The sequence below is a fragment of the Dasypus novemcinctus genome, chromosome 21, assembly GCF_030445035.2.
Source record: "Dasypus novemcinctus isolate mDasNov1 chromosome 21, mDasNov1.1.hap2, whole genome shotgun sequence".
NCBI classification, from domain to species: domain Eukaryota; kingdom Metazoa; phylum Chordata; class Mammalia; order Cingulata; family Dasypodidae; genus Dasypus; species Dasypus novemcinctus.
The window spans coordinates 66,515,638-66,542,763 of record NC_080693.1 but is presented as its reverse complement, the minus strand read 5'-3'; the positions used below and the strand labels follow the sequence as shown (position 1 = coordinate 66,542,763).

Here is a 27,126-nt window from a genome sequence, read left to right as displayed (position 1 = left end):
AATACCAATGCAAGCCAAAGGAAAGAAATAATAAAGATTAGAGCAGAAATAAATGAAATTGAGAACAAAAAATAAAATAAAATAAAAATAGAGAAAATCAACCAAAACAAAAGCTGATCCTTTGAGAAGATCAATAAAATTGACAAGCCCTTAGCTAGACTAACAAAGAAAAAAAAGAGAGAAGATGCAAATAAACACAATCAGAAATGAAAAGGGGAAGTTATGGCTGACCCCACAGAAATAAAAATAATCATAAGAAGATATTATGAGAAACTGTATACCAACAATCTAGACAACCTAGATGAAATGGACAAATTCTTAGAAAGAAACAAACAACCTATAGTGACACTACAAGAAATACAAGAACTTGACAAACAAATCACATTTAAAGAGACTGAATCAGTCATCAAAAATCTCCAGCAAAGAAAAGACCAGGAACAAATGGCTTCACAGGTGAATTCTACTAACCATTTCAAGAAGAACTAACACCAATCCTGTTTAAACTCTTCCAAAAAAATTGAAGAGGAGGGAAAATTATCCAATACTTTTTTATAAAGCCAACATCACCTAAAACCAAAGCCAGATAAAGACACTACAAGAAAAGATAATTACAGACCAAGCTCTCTAATGAACATAGATGCAAAACTTCTCAACAAAATACTTGCAAATGGAATCCAAGGGCATATTAAAAGACTTATATACCACAATCAAGTGAGATTTATTCCAAGCATACAAGGGTGGTTCAACGTAAGAAAATCAATTGATATAATACATATTAATAAATTGAAGGGAAAAAAACACATGATCATCTCGATTGATGCAGAAAAGACACTCAACAAAATCCAGCATCCTTTCTTGATTGAAAAACACTTCAAAAGATAGGAATAGAAGAAAAATTCCTCAATATGATAAAGGCCATATATGAAAAGCCAACAGCCAACATTGTACTCAATGGGAAGAGATTGAAAGCTTTCCCTCTAAGATTGGGAACAAGACAAGGATGCCCATTGTCACCATATTTATTCAACATTGTACTTGAAGTTCTAGCTAGAGCAATTAGACAAGGAAAAAGGAAAAAAACAAAAAACTAATAAAGCCATCCAAATAGCAAAAAAGGAAGTAAAACTCTCACTGTCCTCAGATCATATGATCTTATATTTAGAAAATTCTGAAGTGTCTACAACAAAGCTACTTGAGCTAATAAAGGAGTTCAGCAAAGTGGCAGGATACAAGATCAACATACAAAAATCAGTAATGTTTCTGAGCACTAGCATTGAACAATCTGAGGACGAAATCAGGGGAAATTTCCATTTACTATAGCAACAAAAAGACTCAAATACTAGGAATCAACTTAACCTAAGTAGTACAGAACTTATATGCAGAAAACTACAAAACAATGCTAAAAGAAGTCAATGAAGGCCTAAACTAATGGAAACACATTCCGTGTTCATGGATTGGAAGACTAAATATGGTGAAGATGTCAATCCTACCCAAACTGATTTATAGATTCAATGCAATATCAATTAAAATTCCAACAGCCTACTTTACAGAAATAGAAAAGGCAATTGTCAAATTCATTTGGAAGGAAAAGTGTCGGCGTCGCCGCTGGTCTCCGCTACTCTCTCCAGCCTCACCTGTGTGGCAGCAGGAAGATGCGGGACGGTGGCCTCATGAGGTAAGGACGGCAGAGCACAAAACACACAGTAACCGCTCTGGAGACGTAGGCTCGTTGCACAAGTCCGGTTTATTGAGAGAGTACATCGACTTATATGGGTTATGGTGGGGGTGGGGAGAGAGGTGGCAATGGCAGATAGGCTGGGTTTGGGCGGCATCTTATGAATGGATTTAGGAATGGGACAGCACATTTTAGATTGGCTGGTAGCTTTCTGTTGCTAAGGGAAGAGGCAGACTTCAGGTTGGCGTGGGCGGGAATCGGCCACAGGAAAGGAGCTGCTTAGTGCTGCAGGCCATTTTGGCCAACAATTCCTCCATTTGTGTTTTTTAAGAAGGCTCTATAACCGTGCCTTTTACTAGGTTTAGATGTGCTGCCAACAATAGAAAAGTGCACCCGAATAGCCAAAAGCATTCTAAAAAAAGGCAAGGGGGATGTGGAAGGAATGTCACTGCCTGACCTTGAAACATATTACAAAGCTACAGTAGGCATGTATTTAGCCATGTATTGGCTAAAGATAGATACATCAATCAATGGAACAGAATTGAGAGTCCATAAATAAACCCTTACCTCTACAGCGAACTGGTTTTAGACAAATCTACAAAAACTATGTTACCAGGACAAAACAGTCTCTTCAAGAAATGGTGCTGGGAGACATTTAACACATTTATCTTTTCTGCTCCCCTAGACCACTGGAGAGTCCTCTTTGGCTCCTTAAAGTGTGTTGCTTAGAGTGGAAATACACCAGGCAGATGATCATGCTACAAGTTCTTCCTGGAGTTCTGGCAAAGGGAGTAATCAGTGAATGCCATCGCTAACTTGGATCAGCAAGACTGGAGGTGTTTTAGGTAACTGCTGTTCACAGCTCTCCACTGTTATCAGAATATTTTGCCAGTGCACTAATCTCTTTAGAGATAAATTCTTTAGCATATTACTAAATCTGAATTTTCTTTGCAGAAAATACAGTACTATGACTGATTTAATTATTAATATTAAAATAGTTCATTCCATAACTTTCCCTCATTTGCTTTTGTCCACAGCCTATTCAGTTCCTATGTTTCACAGAATTTTGCAAAATGTTTGTCACTCACTGAGATTGTTCAGCCCCTGATATATTGGTATTGATTTGTTTCTGGTGGTAGCTTGTCCTAAAATGTGAAGAAAATGTGAAGAAAGCAGGTATTTCATGACAAAATTGTTGTGTATGGTCCTGCGGAAGAATGGCTGTTGCTGAGTGGTGGTGTGTAGTGCATGCTCTGTGTGGAATTCAGAGGAAAACCCAGATTCAGTGATTAACAATGCCAAAAAAAATAATAATAATACTGCAAGTAACTAGTCACTGTTCAAACGGCAGTGGTGCTATTTCTCTTTTGTAGACTTTTAGACTTTTGTTCCTCTAAAATTCCACTTTATTGGGAACTCATTTTCCACTTGGTCTTTCTTGACTGGGTTTTTTCCTACTAAACAGTTTCTAAATAAAATTCTGTTTTTCAAGAGAAAAACTAAAAAATAAAATAAAAATCACAGTGAGGTACAATTATATAAGCACTAGAAGGACTACTGTCAAAAAAAAACAGAAAATTACAAAAGTTGGAGAGGATGCAGAGAAATAGAAACACTCAGTCATTTTTGGTGGGCATGTAAAATGGTTCAGTCACTGTGGAAGACAGTTTGGCAGTTCCTCAGAAAGTTAAGTTTAGAATTACCACAGGACCCAACAGTCCCACTTCTAGGTATATACTCAAAGATTTAAAAGCAGGGACTCGAACAAATATTTGTAGACCAATGTTCATATCAGCATTATTCACAATTGCCAAAATGTGGGAGCAACTTTCATGTGGATGAGTAATATGTAGTTAATAGATAAAATGGTATATTATTCAGCCATAAAAAGTAATGAAGTTCCCATGCATAAGACAACATAGATGAACCTTGAAGACATTATGTTGAGTGAAATAAGTCAGACACAAAAGAACATATATTGTATGACCTTACTGATATGAAATTATTAGAATAAGAAAATTTATAGAGTCAGAATCTAGAATATAGATGACCAGGGGTAGGGATTGGAAAAATAATGCTTCAATTGTACAGAGTTTCTAACTGATAGGATCACAAAAGTTTAGTAATGAATGGTTGTGATGGTAGCACAACATTGTGAACATAACAGCACAGAATTATATATTTGAATGTGATTAAAAGGGGGAATTTTAGGTTGTACATATATTACTAAAATAAAAAATGTTTAAACAGACATAGGTGTATAAAACACAAACATTGAGTCCTATTGTAAATGATGGACTATAATTAATAGAATTAATTATAAATTATAAAATTTTTATTATAAATTATATATTTATAAAATGTTTTATAAACATTTTATAAAATGTTTTTCTTGAATTTCAACAAATGTACCACACTAACACATAATGTTAATCATAAGGGGTTTATGTGAACTCTATATTTTATCCATGATTTTTCTGTAAACCTACAACTTCTCAAAGGTAAGAAGGAGGAAAGTTGGACACAAACAGACAAAGCAGAGAATACCATGTGATGACTGAGACAGAGACTGGAGCTCAAAGATAGTTGGCAAACCTCCAGGAGCTAGGAAGAAGCAAGGAAGAATTCTTCCCTACAGATTTTGGACTTTCAGGCTCCAGAACTATGAGACAATAAATTTGCATTGTAAAGCAAAACAAAACAAAAAACTCACAATGGGATATCATTTCACACCTACAAGAATGGCTCCTATTAAAAGTAAAAAAAAAAAAAAAACAAGAGTTGAAGAGGATGATGTAGATAAATAGGAACACTCATTCATTGTTGGTGGGCACGTTAAACGCTGTTACTATGGAAAACACTTAGGCATTCCCTCAGAAAGAAATACCATACGACCCAGCAATCCCCACTTCTAGTTGTATACCCCAAAAAAATTGAAAGCGGGGACTTGAACTGATATTTGCACACCAATATTCATAGCAACATTGTTATTTTTTATTTTTTGCTTAGAGATCTTTTCTTATTAGGACATTACAAAAATGTAGAAGCAACCCAAGTGTCCATCAACAGATGGATGAATGTGATATACACATATGTGGTAGCTTAGAACTATGTACCCCAGAAAAACATGTTCTTAACTTTATCCATTTCTGTGCATGCTAACCCACTGTAAATAGGACCTTTTGAAGAGGTTACTTCAGTTAAGGTATGACCAAATTAAATGAAGATATGCCTTAATCCTATTACCGAAGTCCTTTCTTAGCAGGATGAAGTTCAGACACAGAGAGATAAAGCCACAGGGGAGCTGACAGAAGGTGAAAATCAACAGAATCCAGATGAGAAAAGAGAAGCCAGGAGAGGCTGCCACATGCATTGCCATGTGACAGAAAAGCCAAGGACAAAGAATCACTGGCAGCCAGCCCAAGATTCTTTCTTCTGGAAGAAAACATCATCCTGTTGACACCTTGATTTTGGACCTCCCCCAGCCTCAAAACTGTGAGCCAATAAATTCCAATTGTTTAAGCCAACTCATGCATGACATTTGTTTTGGCAGCTAGGAAACCAAAACAACATACAATGGAATATTATTCATCTGTAAAAGGGAATGACAATCTCATACATTCAACAATATAAATGAACCTTGAAAACATCATGTTGACTGAAATAAGCAGTACAGAAATGGAAAAGTATTCATTGATATGAAATGATTAGAGTAAGCAAATTCATAGAGTCAGAAACTAGAACACAGGTTACCAGAGGACAGGGTGGGCATAAGAAATGGGGAATTAATGTTTCATTGGTACAGAGTTTCTGTTTAGGGCAATGGAAAAGTTTTAGTAATGGATGGTGGTAATGATTGCACAACATTGTAAATGTAATCAACATACTGAATTGTATATATGAATGTGGTTCAAAGAGGAAATTTTAGGTTGTATATATGTTACCAGAATAAAAAATTTTAAAAAGCATAGAAATGTGGAACACAATCTTATGTGAGTCCTATTATAAAGCATGGGCTATGGTTTATAGTATAATTATATTGTTTCATCATTTGTAACAAAAGTACCATACTAATGCAAACTGTTAATAAGGAAAACTGAGTGTGTGAGGGAGGGATATCAGAACTCTGTACCTCTGTATAATTTTTCTGTATACCTACAACTTCTCTAATAAAAAATACTTGCTATAAAGTGTTTGATCTCCATTTATATAAAGAGATTATACAACTCAATGAAAAAAGGCAACCTATTTAAAAATGGGCAAAAGACTTGAAGAAGAAACACAAATAGCCAAAAAACACATGAAAAGATGCTTAACATCACTAGCTATTAGGGAAATGCAGATCAAAACTATAATGAGGTATAAGTGCCATTGCAGCCCTGCGCCCAGGTGGCTAGTGGCCTCAGGATGTGGCTGTGAGCAGCAGGGAGAGGGAAGTAAACTCTCAGTTCCCCATTCTCAGGACAGAGCTGCCAGGGAGAGGCTGAAAGAAGTGGTCCCTCAGAGGAAAACACCATGATCTCATCCCCTCATGTGCTTCTAGAATCTCATTTGGCTCCCATGCATCTCGTCTCCTGGCAAGAGCTCAGTCCTAACACAAATACTGAGCCCTGCTTCACTCTCTGTGATCTGCCCCTGAGCACACTTTCCCCCAAAAGGCCAATAATCCAAAATGAAGTATGTGTTTACCCCATTGGAACCACGCTTTCCAATGAGAATTTGAAGTATTGCATTTTGATGCTGAATCAGCTTTTGGACAAATGATTTCATCATCTGTGGAGCAAAGCTATTTTAAAAGCCTGTGATGCTGAAGATGCCAACTGCTTATATATCACCGAAGAAGAGCGGGAAAATTTTTTGTCGGAATATATTAATGGAGAATTTTATTCCATTAGGCCTGAAGTCAGAGTTTACTACACTGGTAAGGTACATGAGCGGATTTCAACTCCTGATCAAAACCACACTGACTTTACCAAGTGCCTCTAGAGCTCCAAAAGAAGATAGGAAAAAAAAAGTTGATCTGATTGCGACACATGGAGGACTCGGTGGGCGTTTGGACCAGATTATGGATTCTGTGTGCACCATGTTTCATGCAACTATTATCACTCCTTTGTCAATTATAATAGTTCAAGAGGAACCTCTCAATTACCTGCTCCAACCAGGAAAGCAAAATTTGCATGTAAACACTGGTATGGAAGGTGACTGGTATGGCCTTGTTCCTGCTAGACAGTAACTGCAATCATGTTACCACAACAGGCCTAAAATGGAACCTCACAAATCATGTGCTTGGTTCTGGAATAGTGGTCAGTTTTTTTAATACTGATGTTGGATCTGGGTTAGTGATTGTGGAAACTAATCAGCCACTCCTCTGGAACATGGCCATCAATCCTGCCATAACCCGCTGAATGGACTGGGAGAGAGTGTAAACTACAATATAAACCCTAATTCATGCTCTGTAGCAATGCTCCAAAATGTACTCATCAAATGCAATGAATGTACCACACTAATGAAAGAAGTTGTCAATGTGGGAAGAGTGAGGGGTGTGGGGAGTGGGGTATATGGGAACCTCTTATATTTTTTAATGTAACATTTTGGGTTTTATGTATCTTTAAAAAAATAATGAAAAATAAAATAAAATAAAGCAGTTAGATTACAGACCTGAAAAAAAAACTAACCTATCAGGAGCAGAGGTGGCTCGACTGATTAGGTGCCTCCTTCCCACACAGGAGGTCCCAGGTTTGATTTCCAGTGCCCCCTAAAAAGAAGACGAGCACACAATAGAACAGACACAGAGAGCAGATAGCAAGCACAAACAATAAGGGGCGGGGAGGGTGTGTGTGTGTAAATAAATAAATAAAAATCTTTTTTAAAAAACTAACCTATCAACTGGCATCCACAGGTATGCCTCTACCTTACCTCATTGCCAATGATTTACTGCTCAATAAGAGTTTACCTGGGTTTACCAAAATCTACACTTCTCCCAGAAGCCCACTTGTTTTAAAGATATTACTGTTTAGATAATCCAGGTAACATTATAAATGACAGATCTGAACTTTACAGTGAAAGGCAAAAATCATTATTTGTTAGAAAAGTAAATAAGCTCTGTTGCTTTTAGTTGGAAACTAATGTAAAACATTTCATTTTAAAATTCAGTACTGATTATTTTTGTGCTGTCATTCTCTTATCCTAAAAAAATTGTTTTTAATTTTGGAGCTGATAAAGCTCCTCTTGGAGTCTAGCACATCACTTGCCGCTGCAGCCCATCCATGCTTTTAACAACAAGGGTTACTTCTGAATGTCTTTTAATATTACATTTCTCTATATAATTTATATCATCTTTTACTGAAAAAAAAATTCCTTCTTGTTTGGGATGTTAAAACTAGATAGGGTTCAGTGAACCCCATTCCTCATTTGTAAAATGGAAGGTGTATCTGAGGGTCCTTCCCACACTCAAATTGTAAATACTGGTACTTCGCAGCTGTAAGGCATATAATACATATGATTACAGACACAGCCAGGTTAAACAACCTGGTCTGTTGATATAAGCAAGTTTCTTTTATAATGGGACCCTCTTCATTAGACTTTACCCTTTACTATATATTTAATAAACCAAATGTTGTCATACAATTATTTAAGCATGACTTGCCCAACATGTTTTATGTATACATAATCCCTATGTTGCTGTAAAAGACCAGCAGCTGTTTTTTTCTTCTTGGCACTAACAACTTGGATTATGAAAGGACAGTGTGAGGTTTAGATTAGAAATAGAAAATGAAAAGAGGATCAGTAGAACTAGCATGCAATTCTCAAGAGTTTCTTATTAGAAAAAAAATTATTTTTATGCAAATACATGTGATACTGAAATCTGGATGTTAAATAAAAATATTTTAGGGAAACGGACTTGGCCCAGTGGTTAGGGCGTCCTTCTACCACATGGGAGGTGCGCAGTTCAAACCCCGGGCCTCCTTGACCCGTGTGGAGCTGGCCCATGCGCAGTGCTGATGCACGCAAGGAGTGCCCTGCCACGCAGGGGTGTCCCCCGCGTAGGGGAGCCCCACCACGCGCAAGGAATGCGCCCGTAAAGAGAGCCGCCCAGCGCGAAAGAAAATGCAGCCTGCCCAGGAATGGCGCCGCCCACACTTCCCATGCCGCTGACTACAACAGAAGCAGACAAAGAAACAAGGCGCAGCAAACAGACACAGAGAACAGACAACCGGGGGAGTGGGGGAGTTAAATAAATAAATCTTTAAAAATATATATATATTTTAGTTATCAAAAAAATTACAATGAGATATCATTTCATGCCATACAGAATGGCCATTATTAAAAAGACAGAAAACTACAAGTGCTGGAAAGGATGCAGAGAAATGGGAACACTCCTGCACTGTTGATGGGAATGTAAAATGGTGCATCCTCTGTGGAGGACAGTTTGATGTTTCTTCAGGAAGCTAAATATAAAACTGTCATATGACCCAGCAATTCCTCTACTAGAAATATATTCAGAAGAACTGAAATCAAGGATGCAAATAGACATTTGCACACCCATGTTCATAGCAGCATTATTCATAATTGCTAAAATATGGAACCAGTCCAAATGTCCATCATCTGATGAATGAATAAATAAAATGTGGTCTATACATACAATGGAATACTATTTAGCAGTAAGAAGAAATGAAATCGGGATGTATATAAAAATGTATATGCATTATATTGAGTGAAATAAGCCAGACAGAAAAGGACAAATATTGTATGGTCTCATTAATATGAGCTAAATACAATGAGCAAACTCATGAAGTTAAAGAGTACAGATTATTAGGGAATATAATGTGGGTTGAAAAGGGGGAGCTGATGCCGAATGCATGCAGAATGTAAGGGGGATTGTAAATGTGGGGAAATGAATAGAGTTGATGGTAACACATAGTGAATATAATCAACACTGCTGATTTATAAATGTGATTGTGGCTGAAAGAGGTAGTCTAGGGAAGTTAATTTCAATTGAAAGAAAGATAGAGGATAATCTAGGGACTGTATAACATACTGACTTTTGGTGGTGGATGACAATTGTGGTTATTAGTACAAATACAAGAATGGTCCTCTATTACAAGGTGTTAAGGATATGGAGATACATGGGAAAATATAACTAACGTAACATATAGGCTATAGTTAACAGTACTATTGTAATATTTTTACAGCAATGGTAAAGAAGGTACTATAATATCAATGCTAAGGGTCAATAATGGAGAGGTACAAGGGGGTATGGGGTTTTTCCTTTTGGAGTAATGAAAACACCCTAAAATAGCTGAGGTGATGACAGTGCAACTCTGTGATGAAACTGAGAGTCACTGAGAATATACTTTGGATGGAATGTATAAGGTAGGGGAATGTATAACATAGCAAACCCCATGGTAAATGATGGACTGTGGTTAACAACACAAATATGAAAATGTTCTCTCATGAATTACAGCAAATATACAATACTAATACATGGCATTAATAATAGGATGGTTTGTAGGGAAAATACACCAAATATAAGCTATAGACTATGGATAGCAGTAATTTTATGACAATGTTCTTTCATCATTTGTAACCAATGTGTCTCAACAATGTAAGGTATTGGTGATGGGGCAATGAACGGGAATCTGGTATGGTATGCATGATTGTTTTGTTATCTCACAACTTCTCAAATAAAAAAAGAAAAAATACTATAAAAAGTAGAATCATAAAGTAAATTAGAGACTACTTTAAGATAAATGAAAACAAAAACATGCTAAACTTATAGAATACAGCTAAGCCAGTGCTTAAGGGACAATTATACCTATAAACACCAATATTTTAAAAAGGAAGAAATATCTCAAATCAATAACCTAATTTTTCACCAAAGAAACTAAAAAAAGGATAAACTAAACCCAATGCAAGCAGAAGGAAGAAAATAACAAGAATTAGAGCATAAAATAATGAAATAGAGATAGAAATTCAATAGACAAAATGAAGTCAAAAGTTAGTCCATCAAAAAGATCAACAAAATTGATGGGTGTTAGCTTGGCTGATCAAGTGAAAAAGAGAGATGTCTCAAATTACTAAAACCAGGAATATGAAATAGAGGACATTGCTACTATCTTACAGTAATAAAAAGGATTTTCAAGGAATATTATGAACAATTGTGTGCCAAGAAATTAGATAACCTGAATGAAATGGACAAATTCCTAGAAAGATAAAACTACTAAAACTGAGTATGGAAGAAACAGAAAATGTGAATAGACATATAACAAATAAAAAGACTAAATAATCAAAAAGTTTCCCACAAAGAAAAACTCAGGACGAGGTGGTTTCACTTGTGAATGCTACCAGATGCTTAAACAAGAATTACAGCCAATTCTTCACAAATTCTGCCAAAAAATAGAAGGGGAGGGAACACAACCCACCTCATTCTATGAGGCAAATATTACCCTGATACCAAAACCAGACAAAGATAGCACAAGAAAACAAAATACGGACCAATATCCCTTTTGAATATGGATGCAAAAATCTACAACAAACTATCAAATCATATCCAACAATGTATAAAAAGATTACAAACCATAATCAAATGGAATTTATCCCAGGAATGCATGGTTGGTTCAACATATGAAAATCAATTAATGTAATACATCATAGCAATTGGATAAAGAACAAAAAACACACGACCATCTCAAAAGATGCAGAAAGAGCCATTGACAAAATCTGACATCCTTTCATTTTTAAAAATCCTTTAAAAAACTAGGAATAGAAGTAAACTTCCTCAACCTGATAAAAGACATCTATAAAAAACCCACAGCTATTATCATATTTAATCATGAAACACTGAATGCTTTCCCCCAAAATTAGGAACAAGACAAAGATATCTGCTTTCACATTTCATTTCAACATTGTGCTGAAGGTTCTGGCCATGGCAATTAGTCAAGAAAAAGAAATAAAAGACATTCCAATTAGAAAGGAAAAAGAAAAACTATCTCTAGTCACAGATGACATAATCTCACATATTAAAAAAATCCTAAAGGAATCCACAAAAACTATTAGAGCTAATAAACAAGTTCAATGAGATTGCAGGATACAAATTCAATGAGAATGTAGGAATACAAGATCAATTTATATAAATACAATTGAGAAATCAATTGTATTTATATAATTAGTAAGGAACAATCTGAAAATTAAATTAAGGAAACACTTCCAATTACAAAAGCATCAAAAAGTAAAATATTTAGGAGTAAATTTAACAAAAGTAGTGGAAGAATTATACAGTGAAAATTACAGAACTTCATTGAAAGAAATTAAAGAAGTCCTAAATAAAATCTGGGGAAGCAGCTGTGGCTCAATCAAATGAGCTCTTGTCTACCATATGGGAGGCCCTCAGTTCCCATCCCAGGGCCTTCTTCTGAGGGCAGGCTCACCTGCGTGCTGCAGAACACCACCCAGCCTGCAGGTACTATGGAGCACTGACTCAGCAAGGTGAAGCAACAAAAAAAAAAGAAGGGAAACAAGCGAGAACAAAGAAGAGCCTGCAGCAAATGGACCCAGAGAGCAGACAGCAAGCAAGCTGCAAAGGGAAGGGGAAATAAAATAAATACTAAATACAGACACAGAAGAACACACAGTGAATGGACACAGGGAGCAGACAGCACACAAAAAACCCTCAAGGGTGGGATTAAAAAAAAAAAAAGTCAATATGTAACAATTTTTTAAAAATAATTTTTTTTTAAAAAACCTATCTGTGTTCATGGATTGGAAGACTTACTATTTTTTAAATGGTAGTATTCCCCAAACTGATCTACAGATGCAATGTAAACCCTATCAAAATTCCAGCTGAGTTTTTTGTGTGTGTGTGCAATAATAAACAAGCTGATCCTAAATCCTTACAGAAATGCAAGAGACCCAGAATATCCAACAATCTTGAAAAACAAAGATGGAGGGTTTACAATTTCCAACTTGAAACTTACTACAAAAGTACAGTAATCAAGACCACATGTTACCGTAAGCATGGCTATTCCAATAGAAGGGTCTGTCCGATCTGGTACTACAAAAGAGAAATACATCTCTCAGTGAGAAGTGCACAAGCAAGGAACTGGGAGAATCTTCCCAAAACCAGTTCAAAGTGAGAATAGGAACTGGGGGCGGCGGAGTTGGCCCAGTGGTTACGGCGTCCGTCTACCACATGGAAGGTCCACAGTTCAAACCCCGGGCCTCCTTGACCTGTGTGGAGCTGGCCCATGTGCAGTGCTGATGTGCGCAAGGAGTGCCATGCCATGCAGGGGTGTCCCCACGTAGGGGAGCCCCACGCGCAAGGAGTGCGCCCTGCAAGGAGAGGCACCCAGCGCAAAAGAAAGTGCAGCCTGCCCAGGAATGGCGCCGCACACATGGAGAGCTGACACAACAAGATGATGCAACAAAAAGAGAAACAGATTCCCATGCCACTGACAACAACAGAAGCGGACAAAGAAGAAGACGCAGCAAATAGACACAGAGAACAGACAACCAGGGTGGGGGAGGGAGGGGAGAGAAATAAATAAATAAATCTTTCAAAAAAAACAGGAACTAGAGGTTTTGTAGGCAAAGAAAGGGCTAGAGGAGAAGAAAAACAAGTTTAAAAAGAAAAAGAAAAAAACAAAACAAAACAAGCAATGCTTTCAGGGGTCTGGTGAGGAGGGAATGTGCAACTTCTCAGTCCTGAGTGGTCTCAAGCACATCAAACCTGTCCTTGGTTTCAGTGGCTAATAAACCACAGTTTAGATACTGTTGTGCAGGTGCCCACATTCAAGGTCTTCATGACTCCATTCTCAGCCGACCACTCAAGGCTATCAGACTTTTTTTGTCTGAGGAAAGTTACAGATGTACTGGGTCATAAAGTGCTCCTGACACCATTCTGTCTTGTTTTGCTCTGAGACAGTATCTTATTCCGGTTAGCAGAACTGAGAAGAAGGTCTGGTTAATATCCTTCAGAGAACTAAGTGCAAAGAGCAAATTTCTAAAATGAAATCAATAGAAAACCAGATAAATTCATTTCCAGGAAGGGTATTAGAAATCCAGAGCTGTTTAAGTGAAGAAATTTTAAGAAACACATTTTCCAGTAATCACATGTGGTATTGGTTTAAAGACAGACTATAAATAAATGGAATAGAATTGAGAATCTAGAAATGAACTCATACATTTATGCTCAAATGATTTTCCACAAGGGTGCCAAGACAATTTAATGAGGAATGAATAGTCTTCAACAAATGACACTAGGACAACTGAATATTCATATACAAAAGAATAAAGCTGGACTCCCATCTCATATAATATAGAAAAATTAACTCAAAAGGGATCAAAGGCCTACATGAAAGAGCTAATCTATAAAATTCTTAGGGAAAAACATAGTTGTAAATCTTTATGACCTTTGTGACCTTAGATTAGGCACTGCTTCTTTAGATATAACACCAAAACACAAGCTACAAAATATATAAATTATATAAATTAGACTGTCAAAATTAAAAACTATTGTTCTTCAAAGAATATTATCAAGAAAATGAAAAGACAACCCACTAAATGTGAGAAAATATTGGCAAATATAGCTAATAAACACCTTTATTAGCTATGTATCCAGAATATTTAAATAGTCTATGTATCCAGAATATTTAAGAACTCAACAATAAAAAGAAAAATAACCCAATATTTAAAAGAGGCAGAGGATTTTGATATCCAGTTCTCAAAAAAGGATATACAAACGGCCAATAAGCATATGAAAACATGCACAATATCATTAGCCATAGGGAAATGCAAATCAAACGACAATGAGATACTTCATACCCAATAGCATGGCTATTAAAAAAAAAAGACAATAACAAGTGTTGCCGAGAAGGTAGAGAAATTGTATGTTGCTGGTGGGAATATAAAATGGTACAGACACTTTGGAAAACTGTTTGGCAGTTCCTCAAAAAGTTAAACATAAAAAGGCAGCCAACTCAATGGGAGAAAATATTTGGCAATCACATATCTCGTAAGTGTTTAATATCCATGATATAAGGAGATCATACAACTCAGCAATAAAAAGACAAACGATCTGATTAAAAAATGGGTAAAAGACTTGAAAAGACAACCATCCAGAGAGGAAATACAAATGGCGAAGAAATACATGAAAAAATGTTCAACATCACGAGCGATTAGGAAAATGCAAATCAAAACTACAATGAAATATCATTTCACACCTATTCGACTGCCCACTATTAAAAGTCGGAAAACTGTAAATGTTGGAGAGGATGTGGAAAGACAGGAACACTTATTCAATGTTGGGGGGAATGTAGAATGGTACTGCCACGTGGAAGACCATTTGGCAGTTCCTAAGGAAGTTGAATATAGACTTGTCAGGGGACCCGGCAATACCACTGCTAGTATATACCCAGAAATACTGAAAGCGGTGAAACAAAGAGACAGCTGGACACTGACATTCAAAGCAGCATTATTCACAATAGACAAAAGTTGGAAACAACCCAGGTGTCCATCAACTGATGAATGGATAACAATTTGTGGCATACATGCATGATGCAATATTATGCAGTGGTAAGAATAAATGAAGTCGTGAGACATATGGCAACATGGATGAACCTGGAGGCCATTATGTTGAGTGAACCAAGCCAGACACAAAAGGACAAATACTGTATGAACACCCTATTATGATCTAAATATATTACGTGAACTATAAATATATTATGTGAAATATGAATATGGGTAAAATTGCTTATACAAGACCATTTTTCTTTGAAGTTGAACAAACATAGGTAAATACTACAAAATGTTAATATCAGACAAAAAATTATACTAAGTGGAGGAGACCAGAGACAGAGTACAATACCATTTATATAAAATGTAAATATAAATCAATTTATAAAGATGAAATTAGTGTAGGACTGAGGGAGGAATGTCAAGGGGTGTGGAGTCTTTCTTTCCAGAATAATGAAATTGTTCTAAAATTTTTGAGATGATGAATGTACATTATGATTATACTATTAATAAAAGTCATTGATTATACACTTTGGATAGATTATATGGTATGTGAATATATCTCAATAAAACTGCTTAATAAACAAATAATTGTGCAAGAATAGCCAGAAATAGCAGCTAAATACAGCAAGGGAAACAGAGATTGAGAGGTGAGGAATTTTCTTGTTTGTTTATTCAGTTCTTATTTATTATTATTATTGAAATAATGAAAATGCTTTAATAATGATTGAAGTGATGAATGCACAACTATGTGATTATATCAAATACCATTGATTGTACACTTTGGATAAATTGTATGTTTTATTAATGTGTATCAATAAAATTGACTTGAAAAAAAAGTTAAACATAGAGTTACCATATGACCCAACAATTCCACTCTTAAGTAAATACCCAAAAGAAAGGAAAACAAAGCTTATATCCATACAAAAACTTGTATATGAATTTCATAGCAGCATTATTCATAATGGCCAAAAAGTGGAAAGAAGCCAAATATCCATCAACTGATAAGTAGATAAAGAAAATGTGGTAATAACCATACAATGGGATATTATTCAGCCATTAAAAAAAAAAAGAATGAAGTACTGAATCAACATGCTACAACAAGGATGAACTGTGAAAACATTATGCAAATCGAAATAAAAGGTCACATATCATACAACTGCATTTATATGAAACATTCAAAATAGGCAAATTCATGCAGAGAGAAAGTAGGTTAGTTGTTGTCAGTGACTGGGGGAGGAAAAATTGAGAAAAACTGCTAATGGGTATGGGATTTCTTTGGGGGTGATGAAAATGTTCTAAGTTAGTGGTGAAAGTTGCACCACTTTGTAAATATACTAAAAATCACTCTATTGTACACTTTGTTTATTTTTTTTAAGATTTTTTTTTTCTCTTCCCTCCCCCCTCCCCCTTCAGTTGTCTGCTCTCTGTGTCCACTCACTGTATGTTCTTCTGTGACTGCTTCCATCCTTACAAGCGGCACCGGGAATCTGTGTTTCTTTTTGTTGCATCATCTTGTTGTGTCAGCTCTCCATGTGTGCGGTGCCATTCCTGGGCAGGCTGAACTTTCTTTTGCGCTGGGAGGCTCTCCTTACGGGGTGCACTCCTTGCGTGTGGGGATCCCCTACACGGGGGACACCCCTGTGTTGCATGGCACTCCTTGCGCATATCAGCACTGTGCATGGGCCAGCTCCACATGAGTCAAGGAGGTCTGGGGTTTGAACCACATACCTCCCATGTGGTAGGCGGACGCCCTATCCATTGGGCCAAGTCTGCTTCCCTATGGTACACTTTAAAGGGATAAATTTTATGGTGTGTGAATTATATCTCAATTTTTAAATGTACATCTGGATTTTTAAAATGCCATCAACTTTAGAGGCATCCTAATACCAATATATTAAAATGTGAAAAAAAGACATTTGTTTCACAAAAACATTAAGAAATACATCATTGAACGGAGTGTTCACATTGTAAAGAGCTCTTTGGTAGGTGTTTGCTGTAGGCTTAGGTGCTAGGAAAAGATATTGGTATTGAAATGGTCTCCTTAATTCAAGGAGGATGAGAAGAACCGAGAAGAACCAAGAGGACAGAAGCCAAATAGCAGTCTTTAAATGGAAATGGCAAAATGGCAACAGAGACAGCATGGTAATAAAAATATGAACTATAGAGATTTAGGCAGCCAGCTAATCAAAGATAGGATTTCTATAACTGAAATAGATGGGTAGTCCAATTGGGTACACCTGAAAACTCCAAAGGATTGACTTGAGATGACACAACTAAAAGTGGTAATCCTTCACCCAGTTTCCAGCTCTGAGTTAGCTTATATCCAGAACCCCTTGAATGAAAGAAAACCTATGTACCCTTAAGGAAGGACACTGCAAGTGTACTGACTATGAATTTTCTTTGACCCTGTCTTTTTTTTCTCTTTCCCTCTGTTTTAGTTTCCTGGCTGCTAAATCAAATATCATGCAATGGGTTGGCTTAAACAATGGGAATTTATTGGCTTATGGTTTTGAGGCTAGGAGAAGTCCAAAATGAAGGCATCATTGTGGCAATGCTTTCTCCCACAACCCATGGAGTTCTGGGGCTGGCTGCCAGTGATCCAGTCCTGGGCTTTACTGTCACATGGCAATGCTTATGGTGGCCTCTTCTGACTTTTTGGTTCCAATGACTTTCAGTTTCCAGCTGCTCCTTTTTTTTTTTTTTAATTTTTTAATTATCTTTTTTAAAGTTAATAGATCACACAAAACGTTACATTAAAAAACATAAGAGAGCTGGAAACCAGCAAGATGGTGGCGGAGTAAGGCACTCCTAGAGTCAGCTCCTGCTACAAAGCAGTTAGCAAACACCCAGAGCTTTCTGGAGCTAGCTGAAGCACCTGTTCAGGGGTTCCAGGAGACCAGAAGAGCATCCTGCAATGTCCTTGGGGGAGTGGAAAGAGGAGACTGCCCATCTGCAGAGAAGACTCGTAAGTAGAGTGCTCCACGTCACCAAGGCCGGTGCCCATCCTCCACTGGAGGCACAAGCCACCTCGGGAGCTGTTCTGCAGCTGGACTTGAAAGCTCCACTTCCCCAAAACAGGGGAGGAAGAGATGGTTGGGCACCAATTTTAGCTATGATGAGGAAATTCAGTGGGCTACAGTATGGTCCTGAGAACAGCTAAGGTTTGAGCCTGTCCAGGGCAGAAAGAGACTGGGAGCTGCCATCTTAACTCTGCACCAGGCATGAGAGAAAGCAGGAAGGACTGAAAATCTCAGTGCTGGTGGGGACCAGCTTCTTTCCATCCAGATTATATTGCAGGTCTACCCTAGGCCCCAGTGCCACCTCCAGGAGGAGGAAGCTGCAGGGACCTGAGCCAGTCTCTCCAGGAAATTACCGGCCAAGCTGCGGAGGCTGGTGATTATCCTACTCTGACGGCACAAGACACCCAGGAGCTGCTCTGTGATGGGAATTGGAAGCTCCATTTCCCAGAAACAGGGAAGGAGGAGACGGTTGGCTGCCGATTTCAGCTACTGATTGGGAGACTTGGCTGGCTAAGAGATAACCCTGGGAACAGCTGGGGTGAGAACCAGCCCAAGTCAGAAAAAGGCCAGTAACCACAAGATTCTGACTCTGCCCCCAGCCTGAGGGGAAACCAGGCAGACAGTTTTTTTCAGGCAGATCAGCCTGCAGCCCGCCTAGGCTTCAGCCCCGCCTCTGGCAGGGAGGAGGCTGATGAGCCCTGCACCAGCCTATACAGTTAACTGCATGGAACTTTGGTGGGCATAGACTGAAAATCATGTCTACCAGGGCAACTGTGGTCATCCTAGGACCCACCCTGCACAGATTGCTGCCCAGACCTGCAACTCCATCCCTGCCCTAGGTAGAGGAGAAAGGGATGTGAAGCTCCATCAGTCTCTCTGGGCAACTACAGTCTAGGCCTACACATGGATTATTCCACATAGGTATGACTCTGTCCCTACCCCTGGCAAAGAGAAAGTTGGAAGAAGCTTCATTGGTCCCTGGTGCAATGAAGACAGCTTGAGCCTCCACAGCTTATAGCACCAACTATATGCTTGGCTCCTACTGCCTAACCAGCAAAGGAGAAACAATAGGAAGCCTTAAACGAGAGAGAAAAACTGCACCCAGAATAAATACTCTAGTAAGCCAGATGCAAAGACAACAAAAAATTACAATCCACACCAAGAAACAGGAAACTATGGCCCAGTTAAAGGAACAAGATAAGCCTCCAGATGACATAAAGGAGTTGAGACAACTAATTACAGATGTTCAAACAAATCTCCTTAATAAATTCAATGAGATGGCTAAAGATTAAGGATATTAAGAAGACATTGGATGAGCACAAAGAATAATTTGAAAGCATACACAGAAAAATAGCAGATCTTATGGGAATGAAAGGTGTAATCAATGAAATTTTTAAAATATTGGGATCATATAATAGCAGATTTGAGGAGGCAGAAGAAAGGATTGGTGAACTTAAAGAAATGGCCTCTGAAAGTGAACTTACAAAAGAACAGATGAAGAAAAGAATGGAAAAAATTGAACAAGGTCTCAGGGAACTAAATGACAGCAAAAGGTGCGCAAACATACGTGTCATGGTGTCCCAGACATAAGAAGAGAAGGGAAAAGGGGCAGAAGGAATATTTAAAGAAATAATGGTAGAAAATTTCCCAACCCTATTGAAGGACATAGATATATCTCTGTCCACGAAGCACAACATGCTCCCATCTGAAAAAATCCAAATAGACAAACTCCAGGACACATACTCATCAGAATGTCAAAGGCCAAAGACAAAGAGAGAATTCTGAGAACAGCAAGAGAAAAGCAATGCATAACATAAAAGGGATACCCAATAAGATTAAGTGCTGATTTCTCACCAGAAACCATGGAGGCAAGAATACAGTGGTCTGATACATTTAAGATACTACAAGAGAAAAACTTCCAGCCAAGAATCTTATATCCAGTAAGACTGTCTTTCAAAAATGAGGGCAAAATTAGAATACTCACAGAAACTGAGAGAATTTCTAAGCAAGAGACCAGATTTTCAGGAAATACAAAAGGGTATGCTAGAGCCTGAAAAGAAAAGACAGGAAAGAGGGGCCTGGAAGAGAGTCTAAAAATGAAGATTATATCAATAACAGTAACTAAAAGTGTCAAGAGAGTGGTGAAAATAAAATATGACAGATAAAACTCAAATAGTCAGGAATAAACTTAACCAATGACATAAAGCACTTATATTCAGAAAACTGCAACTCAATGTTAAAACAAATCTAAAAAACCCCAAATAACTGGAAGAACATTCTATGCTCATGGATTGGAAGACTAAATATCATTAAGACATCAATTCTAATCAAATTGATATACAGATTTAATGCAGTCCTGATAAAAATTCTACCAGCATTAAAGAAAAAATTGAAAACATGATCATTAAATTTATTTGGAAGGGTAAGGAGTCCTGAATAGCCAGAGACATCATAAAAAGGAAAAGTGAACCCTCATCTCCAGACTTTAAATCATAATACCTACCTATAGTGGTAAAAACAACATGGTACTGGCCTAAAGACAGACACAATAGACCAATGGAACCAAATTTATGGTTCAGAAACAGACCCTCACAGATATGGTGAAGTGATTTTTGACTAGCCTGTCAAACTCACACAGCTCAGGCAGAACAATCCATTCAACAAATGGTGCTGAAAGAATTGGACATCCATAGCTGAAAGAAGGAAAGAACCTCTATCTCACACCTAACCAAAAACTAACTCAAAATGGATCAAAAAACTAAAAACAAAAGCAAAAACTATAAGACTTCTAGAAGAAATTATTGGAAAATATCTTCAAGACCTGGTGGTAGGTGGTAGATTCGTAAAGGAGATAAGAGAAGGACTGAGTGGACTACTAATGTTTAATAGATGTAGAAGTTTTAATTAGCTTTACTGTAAAATTGTGGAAATGTATAGAGTGGATGGTAACACACAGTGAGTAACAGCTAGTTTATAAATGGGGATGTAACTGAAAATGGTAGTCTAGTTATGTAAATGCCAATTGACAGATTGCTTAAGAATAATCTAGGAACTGGATAGTACAGTAAACCAAGAGGTGGGTGAGAATTGTGTTGATGGTACAGAAGCAAGAGTGTCCTTTGTTAGCTAGAACAAATGTATATCACTACTGCAAGGTGTTGGAAATGTGAAGAAGCAAGGGAAAAATACAGCTGGAGTGACCTACGGACTGTGGTTAGTAGTAATAATATAATATTCTTGCATCTATGCAAAAAAGATGTACTGTGTTAATACTGGGGCAGTATGGAAAATGTGAGCCAAATGTACACTATGGACATGGCAATAATCAGATGATATTATTTTATCTGTAGCAAATGATGGAAGGGTGTTGTTTGGGAATTCTGCACATGTGCATGATTGTTTTATAAGTTTACAACCTCTGTCATAAAAAATATATATTTAAAAAATAATAATAGGTTGGTTTGGGGGGAAAACACACCAAATGTAAGATAAGAACTGTGATTAGTGGTAAGATTTTGACAGTGTTCTTTCATAGCTTGTAACAAACGTCTCATGACAATGCAAGGTGTTGGTGGAAGGTTGATGTATGGGACCCCTGTATTAGGTTATACATGTTTGCTTTCTAAGTTCACAACTTTTACTATACACTTAATTGTTTATGTATGTTCATATACAAATGATATAAAGATAATAATAATCGGGTTGGTTAGGGGTAAAATACTTTGTTTAGTAGTAATATTTTTAAATGTTCTTTAATCATTAGTTAAAAAGGTTTAAAAACAATGCAAGCTATTGGTGGTAGGGTGAGATGTTATATATGTTTGTTTGATGTTATATATGTTTGTTTTGTAAGTTCACAACTACTATACATTTATTGTTTATGTATGTTTATGTATGAGTGATATATTTCAATAAATTTTTTAAAAACGAAAAAAAAAGCATGAGTTTCCCAATTATACCCCACTCCCCACCTCCCACACCCATCATTTTTTATTGTATTTTTTTGAAGATACATAGATCACAAAAAATGTTACATTAAAAAATAAAAGAGGTTCCCATATACCCCACACACACACACACCCCACTTGTGCCACCTCTTTCATCACTGTGGCACATTCATTGTATTTGGTGAATACACTTAGGAGCTCTGCTATGCCACATGGATAACAGTTTACATTGTAGCTTACACTGTCCCCCAGTACATTCAGTGGGTTATGGCAGGATATATAATGTCCAGTATCTGCCCCTGCAATATCACTTAGGACAATTCCAAGTCCCAAAAATGTCCCTTGATCTCTCACTTTCTGTGGTCTTCCCTATAAAGTCTTCAGTAATAGGATTAAGACTCTTCCTGATTTAGTTGGACCACACCTTAAATGAAGGAACCTTATCAAAAGGTCCTATTTACAAGTTTCACACCCACAGGAATGGATCATGTTTAAGAAAATGTTTTTCAGGGGAACATAACTCCAAGCCACCCCACTCCCATTAGAAGTTTGACCAATATTCCTCCATTATTTTTTATAAATTCATTTTTTAAAATATTTTATAAGCTGCTTAAAATCCTTTTCAAAACTAGACAAATTAAAAACTTGAAATCCATAAGGATGATTTTTATATATCATTTAACGATCTTTATTTTCCGGTCACTTCTTTGAACTAGAAATATTCACTTACCTATGGATGTTTTGAAATGTGGAACTTCTTTCATTTCTGTTAAGAATTCTTCTAAATCCACCCCCATATTATCTGGAAGGTCAAATTCAAACATTCTGACATTAAAAATCTGATCCTGAATGGCACATGAAATTAAAGGTTCTGATTTACAATACTTAGCTGAACTTCCATTCTATTTCACTTTTCTGCATCACACATTTGAAACAATTTCAACAGAACTGTTAATACTTTTAGAAACCACCCACTGAACAGTTAATAATATAAATAGCTAACATTTCTGAGTACTTATTGTATATTAGACACTCTTTTATGGTGCTTTACAGGAATTAACCCATGTAATCTATGCAATGATTCTACAAGAGATTACCTTAATATGATTATTTTTAAAAGATGGGGAAAAAAAATAGAGAAACTTATAACTTGTCCAGGTCAAAAGCCAGGAAGTATTAGAGGCTGGATTTGAACTAAGGCAGGCTAATTCCAGAAGTAACAAGGTTAACTATTAATATACATACACATGCACTCATGCACGTGCACACATGTGAAATAAGGTGCAATAATGTGAACACAGCAGAAACTCTAGGGCTATAACTACGTTAAGAAGACTTCAGTTACAACAATGGCAGAGTGGGTAGCACAGAAACCATGCCACTACAAATCCCTGGAAATGCTATATGAAATTTAAATTCTATGAATGCATATCTGAGTCATATGAAATGGAAACAATAAAAATCAAGTAGAAACTGAAATTGCAAGTGTTTAGGTAGCGAGTACTATCCCTGCAGCTGTCTTGGGGATAGAAAACAGACCCAGAAATGGTTAGGTACTTAATTTAAATGCAAATTCAGAAAAGAGAGCTTCGGTCCACACTGAATGGGTAGTTGGAATTTAGACACCAAATGAAACGGGGGTGCTTAAAGGGTTTCAATCCTAATGAAAGGGATATTAAACTATTATATCCACTGGCCAGGAAAACAAGGAAGCCTAAACCTTCCTAATTTGGAGAGGTAGTGGGGGGAAAAATCTCCTGGGAGAAACTGAAAGCCTACCCTGCCTCTCATTTGTGTTTGAAGTCTACATTTATCAGATTGGTGCAAAAGTAATTTGGTTTACATTGTTGAAATTTGCTGTTTGATATTGGAATACATTCTTAATAAATGTGGTTATGTTATACATCATTTTAATGTGCATTTCTCACTTTGTATTTTTTTGCTAATGACTTATTACTTGTGGTTTATTTTATATTTATTTTAGACAATGGAAATGATGTTAGACAAAAAGCAAATTTGAGCGATTTTCTTATTTGAGTTCAAAATGGGTAGTAAAGCAGCAGAGACAAGTCGCAACATCTACAACACATTTGGCCAGGAACTGCTAACAAACATACAGTGCAGTGATGGTTCAAGAGGTTTTGCAAAGGAGACGTGGGCCTTAAAGATGTGGAGCATAGTGGCTGGCCATCAAAAGTTGACAACGACCAATTGAGAGCAATCATCAAGCTGATCCTCTTACAACTACATGAAAAGTTGCCAAAGAACTCAATGTCAACCATTCTACAGTCGTTCGGCATTTGAAGCAAATTGGAAAGGTAAAAAAGTTCGAGAAGCGGGTACCTCATGAGCTTACCAAAAATCCAAAAAATCATTTTGAAGTGTTGTCTTCTCTTATTCTACACAACGAACCATTTCTCAATCAGATTGTGACATGCAATGAAAAGTGGATTTTATACCACAACCAGCAATGACCTACTCAGTGGCTGGACCGAGAAGAAGCTCCAAAGCACTTCCCAAAGCCAAACTTGCACCAAAAAAAAAAAGGTCATGGTCACTGTTTGGTAGTCTGCTGCCGGTCTCATCCACTACAGCTTTCTTAATCCTGGCGGAACCATTACATCTAAGAAGTATGCTTAGCAAATCGATGAGATGCACCAAAAATTGCAATGCCTGCAGCCACCACTGGTCAACAGAAAGTTGACTAATTCTTCATGACAACAGCTGATCACACATTGCACAACCAACGCATCAAAAGTTGAACGAATTGGGCTATGAAGTTTTGCCTCATCTGCTATATTCACCTGACCTCTTGCCAACCGACTACCACTTCTTCAAGCATCTTGACAACTTTTTGCAGGGAAAATGCTTCCACAACCAGGAAGATGCAGAAAATGCTTTCCAAGATTTTGTCGAATCCCAAAGCACGGATTTTTGTGCTACAGGAATAAACAAATTTATTTCTCATTGGCAAAAATGTGTTGATTGTAATGGTTCTTACTTTGATTGATAAACATATGCTCAAGCCTAGTTATAATGATTTAAAAATTCACAGTCCAAAACCGCAATTCCTTTTGCACCAACCTAATATTAAAACTCCCATGTTATAGGAAACCCAGGTTAAAACATAAAAATTGGTTCAGGTCAAAAGTAATCTGGGGTACCTGGCAAAAGCAATCACCAAACTATGCTGAAGAGATGCTCTCTAACCTATAGGACTCATGGGATGCCTATAGAAAAAACAAACTCTGGTTAAGATAAGCCTCAAATTAAAAATCACAAAACACTCAAAGAAATGTACATCAGCAGATTCAATAGGTCAGCAGTCACAAGAAACAACAGGATTAACACTGTGATATCTTGGAATAACAGAACAACAATCTGACAAAGACCAAATAAATTAAAGAGAAATAAAGAGGTAGACTAGACACCACATATAAAGATGACAAATATAAATATCAGCAGTTTTTAAAGAACCAAATATAATTTCTACACATGAAAAATAGTGAAATTTTAAAGTAAATGGATAGATTAAATAGCACATTAAACCCAGATGAGATGAGAATTCATAAATTGGAATATAAAGCTGAAGAAATTATCTTGAATGTATTAAAAAATAGAAAGAGAAAGAAAATATGAAAGAGAAGAAATACAGAGGACAGAAAAAGTCTGAAATACATTTATAGGAATTCCAGACGTGAACAATAGAAAAAATGAGGGGGGGTAGAAGAAATGACTGATAATTTTCCAGAAATAATGAGATACATGACAGAAATTGCTAGTGATCTATCCCAATACCCATCTTTTTCTTCTCCCTTAATAATATACCCCCGGTTTCTAGCTGGGTACAAAGCTTCCTGGAATAATACTATATTTAACAAACACTCTTGCAGCTAGATATAGCTGTTTGACTAAGTTTTAGTGAATAAGATGCGAACAGAAGTGATATGTGATAGCTTCCAGCATATTGCCTTAAAAAGGAGCTAGCCAATAGCTTTTTTTAAAAAGATTTATTCTACTTCTTTTCTCTCCCCACCCCCACCCCCATTTGTGCTCGCTGTCAGCTCTCTGTGTCCATTTGTTGTGCGCTCTCTGTGTCTGTTTGTCTTCTCTTTAGGAGACACCAGGAACCAAACCTGGAACCTCCCATGTTGGAGAGAGGTACTCAGTCACTTAAGTCACCTCTGCTCCCTGCTTTGTTGAGTCTCTCATATTGTTTCCTTTTTGTACCTCCTTGTTGCAGCAACTTGTTGCATCAGCTCGCCGCACCAGCCTACCATGCCAGCTTGCTGCCTTGCTCATCTTCTCTAGGAGGCACTGAGAACTGAACCTAGGACCTCCCATGTGGTAGGCAGGCACCCAAATGCTTGAGCCACATTCGCTTCCCTAGCCAAAACCTTTTGACTCATCTTTATGCCTTCCTCCAGATTGCTAGCTGATTGTGGATGAGAGGGTTGGAGCTCCAGCCACTATCTTTGACTATTTTAGATGGATGGCATAGTAGTGAGCTACTATGGATCCTTGCTCTCCTTCTATCAATTTTGCAGAGGTACCTAAACTGCCAAACTCTAGATTTAAATGAAAGAGAAAGAACTTATATTGTTTAAACGAGGTTCAGCAAATTTTTCTGTAAAGAGAGTAAACATTTTAGACTTTGCTGGCCACACATTTGTGAGTACTCAATTCAGCCTTTTAGGGTAGAAGCAGCCATAACAATATGTAATAAATTAGGATGGCCATGTTTCAGTGAAACTCTAATTACAAAATAGGCAGTGGGCTGGATTTGGCCCAGAGGCCATAGTTTGCCAACACCTGGTTTCAGCCACTGTAACTTTTGGGTTTCTTAACATGCTTCAGAACCTAATATTAATTGATATAGCAAGAATCCTCAGATGGAAGCAAACTAAACTCTAAGCAAAATTAAAAAAAATAAAATTCCACATACCTAATGCACCATGGTGAAAATACAGGA

General features: G+C 37.1%; 1 protein-coding gene and 1 pseudogene across 1 annotated transcript in view; one reads left to right on the top strand and one right to left on the bottom strand.

The window, feature by feature from the left end:
- Positions 1-27,126, bottom strand: part of EFCAB13 (EF-hand calcium binding domain 13) — a 316,951-nt gene that overhangs the window by 142,991 nt on the left and 146,834 nt on the right. Inside the window, 1 exon segment of the mRNA XM_071210907.1 lies at positions 22,885-22,956. Within this exon segment, the coding sequence (XP_071067008.1) occupies positions 22,885-22,956 (72 nt within the window).
- On the top strand, positions 6,348-7,080 carry LOC139437226 (thiamine pyrophosphokinase 1 pseudogene; annotated as a pseudogene).